Source organism: Dreissena polymorpha, chromosome 2 (genome assembly GCF_020536995.1).
Source record: "Dreissena polymorpha isolate Duluth1 chromosome 2, UMN_Dpol_1.0, whole genome shotgun sequence".
Classification (NCBI taxonomy): domain Eukaryota; kingdom Metazoa; phylum Mollusca; class Bivalvia; order Myida; family Dreissenidae; genus Dreissena; species Dreissena polymorpha.
Genome location: NC_068356.1, coordinates 14,757,496 through 14,775,826, shown reverse-complemented (window position 1 = coordinate 14,775,826; position 18,331 = coordinate 14,757,496). Strand labels below are relative to the sequence as shown.

The window sequence follows — 18,331 nt, the reverse complement described above, 5'->3', positions numbered from 1 at the left end:
CACTATATGTATGTACTACTTTAACGCATCAAGGTCGTTCTTTGATTTTGAAAAACAGAACTGAGTTTACACCAAAACGCGGTACTACATGCGTTCGGTTTACAGAAGAGCGATCAACTGCAGTGTTTTGATGAAGTAAGTAATTAAACAATAGCCCGAATATAATGCATTAAGTGCACGGCTTGCACTCATTTACGCACATAAATAAACATGCAGTTTGTACATTCTTGGTAAGGCCAATACATTTACTGTAATTTCCATATTAAACAAGTTCGTCAGAGGTAATGTTACATTGGAAATACTTACGTGAACTGATTTCAGTCTGCACGTCAAATTCGTATCAGTAAATTCTCCGCCGAAGACAAAAATGCGCGAACAGTCAGTGTGGTTCTTATCGCAGAGACCTTCGTTGAGTATGCCAGTGATTATAGGTGCCTTGGTCAGATCCAAGGAACAATCGACAGACCCATACCCGTTCAAACAATGGCAGGTACCTTGAATGATGCATCTTTTAAGTATTTTTTTATGGCCCAACAGCTTTTTTGATCCATGGTAAAAGACAATCGCGTTGCTAAATATCCATTGTACGTATGCTTATCCAAATCTTATCCATTTGCCCACATTGCGTTATAATAAAATAAGTAACCGTATACGCTTGAAACTTTAATACATTTAATCGTCATCCATGATTGTGCTTTAAATTCAAACGTATATTTACCATTAATGCATTCTCCTTTATCGCTACAACTATGCATGCACATGTTATCTACTTCTTCCATGTTATTTTGCAAAACACGCAGCATCCGTAATTCCTCCGATGACTCTTCAGATCCATTTGCCATCAGTTCTGCAATGCTGGCTTCAATAACTGAGCTATTTCTTGCCACCTCATTCTTACACGTATCTTGCATGGACTGATTTGAGAGTGAGGTCCATAGAGTATCGTTGGAGAGCTAGAAAGTACGGACATCGTTAATACTGTTTCAAATACATTCCATATGAAATACGTTGAATTACATATATCAGTATAATACAACTACTTCTATAAAACGAAACACGCGGTTTTAATGACACAATGTAAACCACAATTTTATTTATAAGCTTACAAGAAAGTCCAAAACACAGCTATTTATTGAAAAGTTCGTGTGCGCAAATGGTATCTTCGAACAAAGATTTTGTGTTGAAGTCAACTCTGCATTGCAATGCTTTAATGCCGCTTCTTTGTCAAAACGAATGGTATCCCGCTGAAATAAAATAAGCAATATTAAGCGTGTTGATGATACAAACACATTTTTATGCGGTATACTGCACTTATGTTTTTATGGAAATCTGCGATGGACGATGCGTATTGTGATAATGTTTTTAAATATATAAATGTAGATGCTATTAAGTAATTTAGCGCTTCAATCTCTCGAAGGAAATTGATTGCAATGTTTTAAACAAATTATACACGACAAACAAGAATTAAACCTAGAGTAAATGTGAAAAATAAGTTATTTCACATACGTGTAACTGATGTACGAGCTGTGTCAAAAATACACTGATTAAGCACTACACATGAGCTTTTGCTCATACTAATACATTGTTGTTTTACCTTTGTTCGCACGTATGTCCTTTGATGTAGCACAGGTATTTTAACTATGGGTATTGGTCTCTTCCAGCGCAGCGACCTAAGAGAACGACTGTTGAGCAGTTCACCACAACCATGGAACCCGGTGACTGTACCTTGTGCACATCCACCCACGTTCGACTCACATGTAAAAGTGCTGCTTCCATTATTTGGCATCTTGCATGTGCACGATTGAAACACCCATGGGTCAAGTTCCCTTCGGTACATTTCGTGAGAGAACAACGAATCGTTTTCGGTTACTTTCCATTTCTGTATAAATGTGGTCTCGTTGTCAAAGTCATCGCGAGGGTCCTGATTCAAACTTCCGCACAGACCTGTACTGTTACCACTGCCGTCCTTAATGGATGGGTTGACCGAGATATCGAGTACCCGCCCCCCCTCGCGTCCCATGAAAGGCGCCCTGTCAATCCGTGCCCTTACTGCTGTACCGTACGGTAGATATATCTGAACGAACGGACACTTATATTTCCAGTAAATGCATTTTACACATATACATATTTAGTTTCTCAGATGTTGGAAAAAGCGAAGGTTACTTTGTTTTTTAATTTGTTCGAGCAACACCTACAGTAATGTTAATTTGGACAATTACTAGAAATATATACAATTTTTTGTCAAAAGTAAAAACTAGTCAGTCCTGTTTAAAACTATCCTCTGATATAATGGACAAGCATTGATTATTGTTAATTGAAATGAATATTCTAACATTTCTACGAGAATTCAATTTCAACTCAGCGTTTAATACTTGTATTAAAATAAAGGCGCTGATTCCATTAAACGGCCGTTGGAAAGAGAAACGTGAGATATGGAGTCTAGAAATGAAATTTTCCATAAATAAAATTTCAATGTAGAATAGTAAGACTGTGAAAAGCAACTTATGCAGACGGAATCTTAAATTTATTCACACGGTCAACATATGAGCTAATACTGAATGGGCTCCATCTCAGCATACCCAATACAAAAACAGGTTGCGTGATTCAGTCTCTCCGAATCGCACCACTAACAAAATTGGACTTCCGCTTACAATCTCTAAATGTTCATGCCATAAATGTATACATTAACAGAGCGTCTTGGAGTCTTAAATATGTTGTTAATTCGACATATCATATCAACAAATTGAAAAGAAACTTATTCCTAGATCTTTTTCAACCAAATAAGTATTCGATTTTACCGTGTATGTATAGTCGTTTTCCTTTTTCACCGTCAATGCTTTATCCCAGCACTGCCTATAGCCAATGTCGATGTATCCGTTACAAACGTTAATGACGTATACGTCACGTCCGGCCTTTACGGCAACGCCACAGGTGCATTTCGCTTTACTATTACCATCAGTACAGTTGGCTATTCTATGCTGGATCTAAAATTACAAAATTCACAAACGAGTGTGTTCAATAATAGGCTTAAGTTTAATCTATACAGGAGTACTGGCTATTTTTTAAAACAATTAATAAAAAACTCACCTCGACATTTTTGTAAATGTCATGCCTATAAAGGATGTAATCTCCCTCCGCTTCATGGTGTTCATATTCACTGTAACATATATTTTAAAAGTCAATGTTACGCAAAACATTTTAATATGAAAGCGCTTCATGACAATTTCTAACTGATACATCAATCCAGAAGGTTAGGGGTTATTACCGTCCATCAAATGTGTACATGTGGGGGTCATTTCTTGCTGAACATATTTTCCCTCTCCATTGCTTGTTTTCTTCTGGGAGGACTTCAACCTAATTTTAATATTATTTATTATTAAGAGGGATAAACCATTCAAAAGAACATGTGGCCCATTAAAGGGATCTTTTCACGGTTTGGTAAATTGACAAAATTGAAAAAAGTTGTTTCAGATTCGCAAATTTTCGGTTTAGTTATGATATTTGTGATGAAACAGTATTACTGAACATTTGCCATGGTCTAATATAGCCATTTTATGCATCTTTTGACGATTTATAAACCTAAAAAATATAAAGCGTTGCAACGCGAAACGATTGAATAATTTGGAGAGTTCTGTTGTTGTCGTTTAAATTTGTGAAACTACGAAGATTGCTTATATAACGTATAAAATACGCACACTATGTATGCTTGGCAGGATAGCTCAGTTTACTAATGCGTTTTTACTTCAGGATTCCGGGGGTCACTGGTTCGAGCCCTGCTGCGGGCTACTTTTTTAAATTTTATTTTTGATTGTTTACTGGAGCTTTTAAAATTTAATGTTTACATTTATCAATATAAAGCATTTAATGACAAACTTCAAAACATGCCAAAATCTGTGAAAAGGCCTCTTTAAAGCAATAAGCCTTATGTAGCATCACCAACGACGAATAGCGTAAATACATACCAGGATAACATAGAACACAGATAATTTTATATTGCAAGACTTACTAACAGAAACTAGTGGATATGGTGAACATTTCTATAACTCGAGCCAAAACAGAATGCACTCCCGTACAACGTCCAATGTTAATCAAATAGTAGCACGTCATGGAATAGTTTAGATATCTTATTTAATGTATACCAAACATAGCTAATACTTGTCATCGGAAGTTGTCTAAGCAAATTACCTGCATTTAACAAATATCTTTGACGACGATTTTCTACTTTTGTCCATCGATTATGAACTACTGGTATTTATGCAATCATGAAATATTGGTATATAACGCAGGAAATATATGATTACCTCTATTACAGGCAATTTGTATGGTACAGTAAGCAACGCAACGCCACGCGTTTTTGGTATTTGCATATTAAGGCTAAATTTTCCTGCAACGCCATACACAGATGACTCGGCCGCGCTGACATCGACAGAAAAGATAGATCCGAAATGCCCAAGGTTGAGCTCCTTGGAACATCCAGTAGGAAAATTGCCAACTGCATCTAGAAATGAACAGTATTTAAATGATTTTCTTTTCGCATTTTTGTCCATGCCGCACAGCAAAAATGATAATAAACAATACTAGTAAGGCGTTTATCATGTTATCAACAATACTTAGGAGCGAATCATTACTTATAATAGAAGATCATACGAATATAAAAAAACATATAAACAATAATATGTATTCTAATAAGCTTTTTCATTAATAGACTGTTTTCAAATTACCTGGACATGTTCCATCATCCGGGGTAAAATAGTCTAAATGAAGGTTGCATTGTGGTCCCTGTGACGTTAACATTGCACTACAAATTATTGGTACTGTCATTTTCATTTCAACTGATTTGACTTCTCCACGGTGAACTGTAACTCTGGGCGTGAGGATTTGGATTCCTACAAAGAAGGGCGCCGACAATATAGACATCTGACCCGGCTGGCCCCCTGGCGAATTGAAAGCGCGGACGGCACAAAATACCTGCAAAATATCCACGTGCATGCAGCAACGTTCCTGCTTAGGGTATTTTGATCAAAGTATAAACGCACTCTGAATCTTGTTTATTAAATTACAGAATATCAATGACCCGTTTGTAATGTTTTACTTAAAATGCTTGCGGTCAGTTTTATAATATACGTTTATATATTTTATACAGTTGATATTCGTTTGTGAATGATAAAAAAGTGTAACAGCATTTGTTAAAAGCATCTCGTAAAAATATGACTCGTAAGTGAATTATTTTAGTCTTAAAGCCCTTTCAGAGGCTGTGAAAAATTATTTTGCTAATTTTGAAAAAATAAACGAGGTATGAGCTTTAAGCATTGCAGAGTTATTTAACATTCAATCTGTATTTTTTTAAAGGTTGACGAAACAAGAGGTAAAAATTGTAACGTTACTAACGAAAATACCGATGGCCAAATAATAAACGTTCACAACTAACACACACTTTAATGAACGGTATGTTCAATCCACAACCAATTTACAAACGTAGTTTTATAAACTGTATGCACTTTCTTAAGTATAAGTTATATTCCGATATTAATTGTGTGTATAATTTTATTACAGAATAATTTGAACCAGAAGGTTACATTTGATCCCATTCCAACGTTAATGTTTTCCATGTCCGTATGTTGTAAATTACACGTCGTCATATCTGTTGCGTTGCAAAATTGCTTTGTGACGATTTGTTCAGAATTGCCATCAACATGCCATTCCACTTGATAGACAAGGTTTTCGTTCTGGTCGTGATTGAATTTGCAAATGAACCATATTGAGGTATCATTGTAATTCATAACTGTTTGAATTGAACTGGCAACAAACGAAGGTGGGGGCACTGAAAAAAAAAACTTGAGTTAATATTAAACATTTGGGGATAATTTTCACAAGAAATAAAAGTTAAGCCGTGCATGGAAAGAATCCCTGTCATTACAATTGTCATTTTACGATAATTCTCAGTTTACAATTTGCTTATGCCAGCCCAATAATCATACCTGTGGATCCGATACCTGCAATACAACAAATTTCGTGTATTAATTTTTTTCTAAGTGACTTTCAAACAATTGTTTAACATATATTCTTGTTTACTGGAAATATATGAAATGTTTCTCAATGTATTCAAACGAAAGCAGGAGTAAGGTAGACGTAAATAAAATCTTTAAATAAGACCAACTAGTCGAACTTTAAACCTCACCAATAAAAACGTATATGTGTGTTAATGTGTTTTGCTTTGTTGTGTTGATACCAATATAAATTAACACGTATCATGAGTTGGTCAATTACAATATAACAATTAAATACTAACCAAAACAGTAACCACTGTCTTTAGTAAAAGTAGGCCCGAGTCGGTACACAAAGAACGCGCCACAATTCTTCGCTTTTAGGTCATACGTTACCGTGTTATTCGCTGCTTGTACAGCTTTAATCGTTTTTATACCATCATTCACATTAGGACTAGGATCTAAAGGCAAGCAAACATTAAAATACAATATCGATCACACTCCCTGGCTTTTGTCTATATACAAACCAAAGTTTGTTTATGATATATGCTTTAAAAATGAAATTATAATTCAATTGTTGAGGTACATTACATATCCGTTTTATGATTGATTATACTCATACCTGTGCTAAATATTGGATATACTGTTGCACATCTGTTTAGAGGTGGTTCTTTGTCTGGTAACGTGTTGTTCCCAACATAGTACCAATTAAGAGAGAGTTTGTTATCGTTGATCGGTTTGGCGGTAGTATTGTAATTTACTACGCGCAATTCCAAGTTCGGAAGTCTTTTGTAATTTTCTTTATCACATGGATTTATGTTCGTTTGATTATCTGAAATATGTTTTAATAACATCACACGGTTACACAGGGTTTCACTTGAATAAACATAAATTGTATGATTATAGCGTATTATGATGTTTAATTTCTTAGTTTAAGTTAGAAAATAAACAAATATGATTACTTACTGCACGTAATCGATACATCCTCGTCGTGGCGACAATTGTGAGTGCCCCATTCCCTAGCCTTACATTCGGATACATCTGTTTCTACACCGAGACATTCCAAATCATCAATATTGATAGTTTCATTACCCGTCCGTTCGTATTCCATTTCGGGTTTGAACACTTTACTGGTGACAAAAAGTATCTGACAGTTTCAAGTTAACATCTTTTTTAATAAATTATTTAATTTTCTTTACTTATTCTAAGTTATTTAAACATTTTTCGTAAATTATGATCCGGAAGATGAATCAGCTATCATAAGAAAGGGTTTTGGAGTTTCTAAGAAACGATACAACTAACCACTAGTTTAAATCAAAATTTATATTCAAACAGCTTTCAATAAAACGCAGAAAACTGTTTTCCATGTCTTACCCAAAATCGAACCCCTTCATTGAACACAACACCAAGGCATCCTCATCCCCAAACTGGTCATCACATATGGTCCCCCATTTGTCATCACGAGATTTGTGCAACACGTTATCGAATCTTTTGTATTGAACTTCCACTCGGCCTTTGACTGGCAGTTTGCTGTAATTTGCTTCCACTAATCCATTCATCAGTCGAAACCCTGTATTGGCACCTACATTAATGAGAGCGAAGGTTACCTTTCTAGCAGACATCGAAACTTTATTAAACAAGAGCTCCGCGGTCGGAGACAAATGCTTCTCACTTATCTAAGAAGCTAGTTGACACAGAATTATGAACGTCTGTTAAATCATCGTTATAGTAAACGGGTTGAGGATATTAAAGTATTATTACTAGGGCTCATGTACTGTCCAAGGCCAATGTACAGGTGAAGTATCAGGCTAAGCGGTTGAAGATTTATTGATCGGAAACGATTTTCACACTTATTGTGACAGTGACCTTTGACATAGTGACCCCAATACACAGGGATCATATACTGTCCAAGGTCAATGCACATGGGAAGTATCAAGCCAATCGGTAAATCAGTTGACGAGTTATTGATCGGAAACGATTTTTACACTTAGCGTGACAGTGACCGTGACCTTTGACCAAGTAACCCCAATTGCAATAGGGGCCATCTTCTGTCCAACGCAAATGCACATGGGTAGTATCAAGCCAACCGGTCATTCCGTTAAGAAGTTATTGATCGGAAACAATGTTCACTTTAGTATGACAGTGACCTTGACTTTGACCTATTGACCCCAATTTGAATTGGTGTCATCTACTAGAAAAGGCTAATGCACATGGGAAGTATCAAGCAAAGACAGACAGACAGCAGACAGACAGACAGACAGGCAGGCAGGCAGGCAGGCAGGCAGGCAGGCAAGCAGGCAGGCAGGCAGGCAGGCAGGCAGGCAGGCAGGCAGGCAGGCAGGCAGGCAGGCAGGCAGGCAGGCAGGCAGGCAGGCAGGCAGGCAGGCAGGCAGGCAGGCAGGCAGGCAGGCAGGCAGGCAGGCAGGCAGGCAGGCAGGCAGGCAGGCAGGCAGGCAGGCAGGCAAGCAGGCAGGCAGGCAGGCAGGCATGAAACAGGCAGACAGACAGACAGACAGACAGACAGACAGACAGACAGACAGACAGACAGACAGACAGACAGACAGACAGACAGACAGACAGACAGACAGACAGACAGACAGACAGACAGACGACAGACAGACAGACAGACAGACAGACAGACAGACAGACAGACAGACAGACAGACAGACAGACAGACAGACAGACAGACAGACAGACAGACAGACAGACAGACAGACAGACAGACAGACATACAGACAGACAGACAGACAGACAGACAGACAGACAGACAGACAGACAGACAGACAGACAGACAATCAGACAGACAGACGGACAGACGGACAGACAGACATCAGACAAAACAATATACCCACTCTTCTTCGAAGTAGTGCATACAAATAAAGAACTCAGCAAGTACGAGTTGTAATTCCGTATAAACAACATAAAAGGGACCATATAAAACATGTACGCGCTCGTAAATAATGTTCCAAACTACAAGGTTTTTTTTTTTTATAACACTGTTTGTTTTATCCAAACAATAGAGTAAAATTGCCGGTTGTCGGTAAAACTTACGGCAATTAAGGGCCACATTTTGTCTACTCGGACACGACTGGGTGTTCCAAACCCACTTTCCCGCCCCGCACTCATACAGGTCATCTTCGTTTCCAAGGCAACCAAATCCACCTACGTGTGTTTCGTTAAACCCAATGTTAAAGAATTGTTCATTGTGTATGGTGATGTTTCTAAAACAAAGACTTCATGCATATTATCCATCGATAGTGATAATAAAACTAAGTTGCGTTGACATAACCGTTTAAAAAATCAACGAAAACATAAACATTAAGTAAACCAAAAACATTAACGTAGGTATTCGAAGAATCTAGGTGTAAAATACCCGTTGTAGTTATCAATTTTTCCTGCTTGTTTGCACAACGCCTTGGAGTCTTGAATCGTAAAATTATCTTTGCAGACCCTTTGCCACACACCTCGAATGTAGACTTCTACGACCCCGGAATAGATTGTCCATCCTTCACGCAATCTTACAGGCGTATCTGTACATATGTAAAATATACTTATTTGCATTGATTTGATCGATCTTAAAACAACTTTTTATGTTTAATGTTTTGTTGGTTATATTGCCCTGTGATGTAAAGTCACTTTATCGCGCGTCTTCAATAATACATTTACAGGCTGTCAAGTTACCTTTTTTCAAAAAGTAGGAAAAATAGGAATTAGTTTTGCAAAAAAGTAGGAAAGAAGTAGGAAAAAGTAGGAACGTTTTCCTCAAAAGTAGGAATACATAAGTCTTACCTGAGTCATGATAACGCAGTATTTCTGTACTCACTATACATGACATCGTGCACTGCATCTGGTTGAGGCCCAACACCCATATCTAACTGTCACTGGCAACCTAAAATGTAAAAGCTACCTTGTTAAAGAAGTATAATTAGATGCTGTTCATTTTGGTGTATCATCAAATAAGTGGTTAGAGGTCTTCTGTGTATGGATATAAAAATGGTAATATATTGTGCATATTATATCTTTAAGCAGAAGACCAAATTTATTTAGTGATACACCAACTTGTTGTCCAAGATTAATACGAGAAAATAAAGCAGTGACAATGCTATGCTACAGCTACATTTTGAAACCTTTAAATTGACAATAGGGTGCAGTTATAATGACTTAAGTTACATTCAAAATGACTGGTCATTGCAGAGCAGATTATGCAACTGGAGATAGGACCTTATCACCTGACATCTTTTATGACATCGTTGATTGGTCAATGAAACAGTTGCACTACATTGTTTATTCCAGCTTCAAATAATGTTTTGTTACATCATTGATGACGTCGCGGAAGTGTAATAATGCCGTTTAATATTTTTAATACTACGCTGTAACACCTTGAAGTTACCTCACTAGCTATGGCATCAGAAAATGTATCAGGGCATTTAGGCTATGTGCATTTATCTTTAATTTCTCGACATGATGTACCTATGATATCAATAGAACATCATATCCGTTGTCATGTAATACGGAATTTATTACATTCATTATTTGTAAATGATAAGAACTCGGCAAAGCATCAGTTTTATCTTTTTCAAATAACTTGTGTAATAAATTCCATGTTACATAACCACTCATACAATACATTTATCTCTATTCTATATCTCTACATTCCAAACAGCAATATAATGTAAACATGCATCATGTTTGGTCAAATTGTTGTCAATGGAAACAAAATAAAACTGTAATAAACAATGGGTTCCCTCAGCTCTTGCATCACTGGGAACTGTGTAAGGTATTGAAGTCTGCAGTGTACAAATGATAAGAAAGTAAACAAGGCACTACTGTTACTTAAAAAAACAACGTTTGTCAGTAATTTCAAAAGTTATATAAGAAATAAATATATATGCTTACATGAAGAGGTGCTAGCAGACAGTCAGCATGGGTTGTCAGGTCTCATCTAGATGAATGCACCTTAACAGGGATACAGTCATGCCATAGATTCATTCATCCTGCAAGTTTACTAAATAAACTCTTAAAAAATATTTATTTTCTCCATTGAAAATGAAAAAGTAGGTAAAGTAGGAAGATTTGGTAAAACAATATGAAAAAGTAGGATCATGATGAAAAAGTAGGAAACAGTAGGAAAAAGTATGACCGCTTGACAGCCTGCATTTATACCAGGGGATCATAGCGAGATTTTCTCTCTTGATAATGATTCAAGAGTTTCATTGATCTAACGTTCATACCACTATCCTAGTATTTATTTAACTGTATTTTTTTTCTGTACAAAACAATCATACATTTAAGAAATGATACTTGGATGTCACTGGTCGTTGTCAAATAACCCACGGACGGAAGTTTAGATGCGTAGAGGTTAAATCAGAAGTGCGAAGTACAAGTAATATGATACCTGCTCAATTTTCTGCCGTGGGTTATGCGACAACACACTTTAATCGAAAAGTATTATTTCGATTCTTACACGGCTCAAACTGACTATTTACCCAAATATGCTACGTTTTATTTCGTACAAAGCTCCACCCATAATTGTAAGTTACGTTGTTCCGTCGATTGATTTTACTCACAGACCAATACATAAAAAACGTAATAACTTGTACATTCAAAAACAGGCAAATGGATACATAAATTTAATAGATATACATGTTAACTGTTCGTAGCGAGCTGTAAAACAGTGTTTGACGTGAATATTGTATAATTGTATCAATGCACAGGCAGCAACAACGAAGAAAATGAACCTTCAAGTTATCTACTACATCAGCGGAGTGGCTTGAATCACAGCACACCACCTGTTTAAAAAGCGTCTTCATATTTTGGATTTATATTTTGGATGCTTATCTTGATTGTGCAAGAGCTATTCAAGCATGCGAAGTACCACTGCCTTTGTTCACTGTAATTCAGCGCTTGACTTCAGTTGAAAAATGTTTGCAATTTTCACACTGGAGTTATTTTTTAGCGCGTTCTTAGTGGGGATATCTCCTCAATTAATTATTGCACAATAACTTAGATTTTCGTCTTTGTTTGCGTGTTTTTTTGCGCGTACTGTGTTATAATTATAGATATAAATATTCAGTATTTTGATAAGTTCCCATTGTTTCATTAACGAATAACTTACTGCATTGAATCGCGACGTCGTTCACGTGTGAGCACAATTCGCTAGGGTTTCCCCATCTAGCCTTTTCGTCCGAAGTTCGATTACCGACCGCGCATTCAGAAATATCTGGTTCTGTCCCTTTGCATGCTAGATTTGAAATGAAAACGCTACCGTTTCCATGCCCATAGAACCCGTTTCTAAGGACAATGAGACTCCTGGAAGTTTGATAATGTCACAACGATAATTATTGTAGTCGGCATATACACAATCGGTTAAGGAGTGGGTTGATACACAAGCATAACAATTCACACGCATGTAAACGCACGTAAATGCCAACATGGATAAATTGTTAACTTGTTAATACATTTTTTAGACAAAATAAAACATTGTTTATCTCTACATGTATGTATATATATACACAGTTAAATATATGAAACATAGATTTTACTCAGTGTTATATCCTTTCATTCTGCATATGACCTTAGCATCGTTGTCATCAAATTCTCTGTCACAAATCGTCCCCCATGTATTGTTGTATTCGATTTCAATAATACCAGAATACGTATTACCACCAACAAGTCTGAGCGGGGTTTCAGGACCTGTAACATATGCGAGATCGGAAATAGTATGATAGTTATAACCTTATGTTTAATATTTGGCAATTTACATTAAGGAAACTTAGACAGAAATTCAGAAACACAATAAATAATTGTTACACCCAGACTAGGTACATGTTCTGCAACGTCCAAATATTGTTCCATTTTGTGTATTAAAGATTTGTGTTCCCTCTTACACGAGCAATTCATTCATATAAAGAGGAATTCGAAAATCATTGTACTTACGACAATTAACTCCAACATCTCGTTCAAGCAATGGACAATTCGTCGCATTTTTTGTCCATGGGTACGATGCACATTCATCCAGATCCGATTCGTTTCCTTTGCACTTCAACTCGTCTATTATCAGCGAACCAGAACCGCTGTCATATTTTGTAGAATTATGGATGGTTATGTTGCCTGATCTATGTGAAAACATCATCCATATTTGAATTTATTGGGTATTGTTGCGAGTAATTGCAAACTTGTGTATAACAGTGATGAAGCGCGGGGATGGGGTTATACATATTTCATTTTCTTAATTTGCAAAATCTTATTAAAAACAATATGCACATACCAGAACGTCAATATAAGAAATACATGCACGGTGCTTTTAAACCGATTTTTAGTCATTTAACATGCTTGTGATAACATTATGCCACACTTGAGTACTTCTGTAGCACATTTACATGTGTTGTCATTAGTTCTTGATCTCAATATTTACTTCTAATTATATACCTTGGACCTGAATATCCACCCGAGTTGCAAATAACCGTTGCGTCATTTTGGGTGAACCTATCAAAGCATACGGTTCCCCAAACGCCTAGGTACTGGAACTCCACACGACCCTGATAGTCATTTACGTCACTGACCAACCTCACTCTCTGGTCTGAATTATAAACGAAATACACTTGAAGCTAGCTGGCTTCATTTCGAAAATAATCTTGGTGTTAACCATTTTATTAAAAAGCACTATAAGAGCGACTTATTACTTACTGCTGCATTTCACTCCAGCACGTATATTGTAATTTGTGTAATCTGAGTACTGTGAACATTCTCCAGGAGTCCATGGATAGCGGTTGTATCCCCATGGGCGAGTTGTAAACTCGCATTGAGATATATCTGTTTCGTGGCCACCGCAGTCCATTTGATAAACCAAGGCACTCTGTGTGCTTAAAATAACGCTTGGGATCCTACAAATCAAAATATATTATTAAATAACGTTATTTTATTTAAACAATACCACGCCTCTTGTAAGCCATCACAATATGCAGAAAAATACGTCTATAACGGTTAAGGACAAACCCCACTTTGAATCCAAGACTCTGGCACACTACAGCTGCCTCTCGTACACCAAATGTACCGCCACACATTGTATACCGCTGTCCCTCAAAGTATATCTCCACTAGACCGCTGACAGAATCAGGACCCTTCAAACTTACGTTTGTCTGGGATTCTAAAAGTATATTTGATATTATAATGTTTATATACATATTTGTATTACTAATAGCAAGTTTCAAGTTTCTACGTTTATTGGCAATCCGGCATTCTGCGTTGGCCAAGTACATACATAGAAAAGAAATATGAATAAGACAGGGACTTATACAACAATACAGTTTAAAGATGAGCAAATATGTCAATCATAACAAATTCTAGATCTATGTGTAACTATTAATTACGATTATGTTTGTTAGCATGCAATTGTACAACAGCTAGGCGATTTAAATTCTCAACTCTAAGTTTGAACAGTTTGACAAAAAATGATGCCATGTTATTTACCTTAAGAGCATTAGTACAATACATCAATGATATGTAATTACTTATGGTAGGCCATGCTGTGCGGATATATTTTTTTTAACGGAATTCGTTATAGACAATAGTCAATATAATAAAGAGCGATATTGGGATTTTACAAAATACTGGTTACATAGTTTACACTTGCGTTCTGCTCGGGACAACCTACTATATCTGCCAACGTCTATTTCAAAACAATCAGAACTTAATCAAAATTGGTTCATTTGGATTCTGGACTTTTATTGCTCCCCCAAAATTTATAGCTATATAGCATATAGTCGCCACTTCGTCTGCCCGTCCGTCCGTGTGTCCGTCCGTGCACAATTTTTGTCCGGGCTATTTCTCAGCAACTAATGACCGAAATTCAATGAAACTTTATGGGAAGCTTCACTACCAAGAGGAGTTGTGCATATTATCAGCGAGTTCTGGTCGGATGATTTTTCGCAGAGTTATGGCCCTTTGAAATTTTCCATTAACTGTACATATAGTGCAATTCTTGTCCGGGCTATTTCTCAGCAACTAATTACCGGAATTCAATGAAACTTTATGGGAAGCTTCACTACCAAGAGGTGTGCATATTATCAGCGGGTTCTGGTCGGATGATTTTTCACAGGGTAATGGACCTTTGAAAATTTCTATAAAAAAATCTTGTCCCCCAACTACTGTGTCCTCAAGTCGTCCCCCTTTATCTGAATATATAGCGCAATGTTGTGACAAAAAAAATTTGGTGAGCATCACCCGTCTCCGACGGTGTCTTGTTAATTTAAGGTAAAATTCCAATTCTAAAGTATCGCTCCACTCTTGAGCAAAGTGATTTTTATTCTTTGGTTTACCACGTATAAGCAATGTCGCACGTGAAAGCAGATGTATAAAGTAAATAGTCCAAATCAAGATTGTCTAAAATTGATTTCAAAGCATGACACCACAGATTATTTTTCGTACAGTCGAAATTGGTTATAACATTCATCTGTTCTATAAAAACTTGGTATACGTTATGATAATGAAATTTGGTTATTTACAACTTTCACCAAATAATGCAAAGCTCTAAGTGTACATAAAACACCTAAAGGAAATCTATCCAATTAACTAAGAACGGCATTGTTAAAAGTAGAAAGTTTTACACAAAGAAGATTGTTGCAAAATGCGTGATGTAATGTATCAATATTATAGTTATCACATATGCCACAGACTTCAGAATCATACAGTATGATTGGTGATACTAATGAATCAAATAGAGCTAGTTTGGTTTGGCATCTAATTTAACACGGTCATTAATAGTTACAAGATGATGATATGCTCTACGTGCGTGTTCATTTAATATGTTTACAGTATAAGACATATTTCCCGTGTAGAGGAATTTGATACCCAGATATACAAAACTGTCGACAATTTCAGGCACTCGTTATTGATATGTACTTGCAGCTGCTTTTTCGTTTTTCAGATATGCATATTTTCGTTTTATTAACATTAATTTTAAGACCTCATTTACAAGAATAAAGGTATACGATGTTAAGTTGGACCAGAAGGCTTACTTGGTTAGAAGAAAATAATACAAAATCATCCGCAAATAACAGCATAAAAACAGATAGCAAATACTAATCGTCATTTGTAAAATGTTGAACATAAATCAAATTTATCATTTATAAACAATATAAAAAAAATAATGCCGACAGGGGTTCAAGTTATTTTACACCATGAGAGACATCAAAGAAGTCGGTTTTGTCATATCATGTATGTTTTTTTTTATACATAACTGAACATTCGCATACTCTTCCAACATTGTTATCATTTTGGAACTTAGACCTGATTGAAATAATTTTATCCATAATGCTTCGTGGAGTACTGTATCAAACGCATTTTCATAATCATTTTCATAACGCATTGATAATCATCACAAACAAAGTCGACCGATTGTATGAAGCATAAAATAACTTATTTTTCTGCAAAAGAACATTTTTTATAATGCTAAGATAAAGATACAATCGGTCGTACTTCGTTTGTCTCTAAAACCGAATTGTAAAGGATTAAATATATTTTTTTCAGCAATTGATTCTGATTCGTAGAAATTATATTATTTTAGAAATTATATTAACAAGTGTGATTCCTTTATACGTGGAAGGCGTTTTCTGATCACTGTTTTTTTTTTAAAAATTAGTATCATTGCAACTTTACGCCAAGAATATGCATAAATACCACGATCAAAATAATGTTTTTTAATAAGGTATGGTGAGATACAATCATTGATATCAATAGCAATTGCTTTATGCTATATATCGTGTTTCTTACATCTTCTACATTAAATGCACAATTGAGCGTTTCAATAAAAGGCAACTAACTCGTTTGTATTACATGTACTGCTATGTGCAGTATCCGATGATTGTTTAAAACGGTTAAAAATGATCCATGTTGATATCATTACTGTTTAGAACATTTTCTTTTAATATTTATTTATATATTACCCATTAGTTTTGGAATTAGTATTGCTCAGCTTAGCTAATATATGACTTTCTTTTTTGAAATATGTACGTTTTGTCTCCCTTATAACGCGGAAAATTTATTTCTGGAATGTAGAAATCTTATCGTGTTAGCGTCACAAGAATAACGTTTATAAATTATTTTACATTCATAAAACTCGTTTTGTTTAGTCTACATTCCTCGTTAAACCACAACGATTTCGTCACACCTGCCTTTGTGTAAAGTTTTACCGTTAGGCTGAAAAGAGATTTTAAAAATAGTTACAGTTATCAATATTGTCACGGTCCGATAGCAATTTATGTGTTATTTCATCGCAAATGTATATTTCATCTTCTGGAATACAATTTAAAATATCTCTATTATTTTTTTCCCAATTTATCTTTATAAATCTGTGCCGTTGATTTGTTGGTATACATGTATCACAAAGTAAAGTAAATTCAATCGGACAGTGATAAGAAAATTCAGGCAAATAAAGTACATTATAGTGTTTATACGCGTGTACATATTGTAATTTACGATCACATTGTCAACGGTACTTGCACCGACAATATTTCATCAGAAATTATAACATTTATAAAGGCCTGGTTCTAAACGCCTATTAGCAATAAAAACACTTTTTTCTTTACAAAGCATAATACCCGTATGTCCGTTGCGGTAAAATATCAATAGGTAAATCAGACTCAGGAATATAAACATAGCCGTCGAGATTTAAATCATCTACCCGATATGATGTTTGACCTATTCCTGCGTTTAAATCTCTCGTTAAAATAAAATCACCAAGTTGGGTATACATTTTTAAATCTTATGATAATTAAGAATAAATAAATATCTTGAAGTATTGAATTTACATTACTGTACACAAGAGAATCAGCTGGTTATATATGGCAACAACAAATATATACATCGTTTTCAAGGCCGAAAAAAGATATATAGAGTTTACATCAAATAATCCCTTTGTCATTTATATTTAGAACTTTAATTGTTCATTATGAAAAATGTAGAATAGTTTTCAAAATGTTACGTACGGCAATTTATTGTTACAGTTGTGTCACCGGCCTTACACAAAGGGTGACTTTCAGTCCAGGGCTCCGACCCGCATTCTTGGACATCCAGTTCTTCCCCAGTGCAATTTAAATGTTCGATTACGAAATTGTAGTGCGAACCATATTTGTTATTCTTTATAACGGCTGCATTGCTGTGAAAAAAATACACTATACAAAAAAGTGGCAAGAAATATTGTTTTGAAATGCGTTTTTAAGTGAATGTTATAGTGTTCTACAGTTCAGCAATTGATCGCTTATAGTCAAGCATTACATGATACTATGTAACGCTTAATATACACTGAAGGATATTTCTATCATTCATGATAACTTTAAAATCCTATTTTG

At 35.6% G+C, this 18,331-nt stretch overlaps 1 protein-coding gene across 2 annotated transcripts in view; it reads right to left on the bottom strand.

Moving 5' to 3' along the window:
* Window positions 1-18,331, bottom strand: part of LOC127865958 (uncharacterized) — a 38,446-nt gene that overhangs the window by 5,764 nt on the left and 14,351 nt on the right. For both annotated transcript variants that reach the window (XM_052406114.1, XM_052406115.1), the window contains exons 30-53: window positions 17,969-18,138; window positions 13,980-14,130; window positions 13,671-13,867; window positions 13,413-13,563; window positions 12,921-13,099; window positions 12,527-12,677; window positions 12,100-12,293; window positions 9,358-9,514; window positions 9,036-9,205; window positions 7,359-7,566; window positions 6,951-7,114; window positions 6,607-6,816; window positions 6,290-6,445; window positions 5,979-5,993; window positions 5,577-5,821; window positions 4,722-4,968; window positions 4,302-4,498; window positions 3,266-3,354; window positions 3,088-3,157; window positions 2,799-2,984; window positions 1,595-2,074; window positions 1,107-1,244; window positions 719-953; window positions 307-494 (exon numbers count right to left, since the gene is read on the bottom strand). In XM_052406114.1, coding sequence (XP_052262074.1) covers window positions 307-494; window positions 719-953; window positions 1,107-1,244; window positions 1,595-2,074; window positions 2,799-2,984; window positions 3,088-3,157; window positions 3,266-3,354; window positions 4,302-4,498; window positions 4,722-4,968; window positions 5,577-5,821; window positions 5,979-5,993; window positions 6,290-6,445; window positions 6,607-6,816; window positions 6,951-7,114; window positions 7,359-7,566; window positions 9,036-9,205; window positions 9,358-9,514; window positions 12,100-12,293; window positions 12,527-12,677; window positions 12,921-13,099; window positions 13,413-13,563; window positions 13,671-13,867; window positions 13,980-14,130; window positions 17,969-18,138 — 4,348 coding nt within the window. The remainder of the gene's footprint in view (window positions 1-306; window positions 495-718; window positions 954-1,106; window positions 1,245-1,594; window positions 2,075-2,798; window positions 2,985-3,087; window positions 3,158-3,265; window positions 3,355-4,301; window positions 4,499-4,721; window positions 4,969-5,576; window positions 5,822-5,978; window positions 5,994-6,289; window positions 6,446-6,606; window positions 6,817-6,950; window positions 7,115-7,358; window positions 7,567-9,035; window positions 9,206-9,357; window positions 9,515-12,099; window positions 12,294-12,526; window positions 12,678-12,920; window positions 13,100-13,412; window positions 13,564-13,670; window positions 13,868-13,979; window positions 14,131-17,968; window positions 18,139-18,331) is intronic.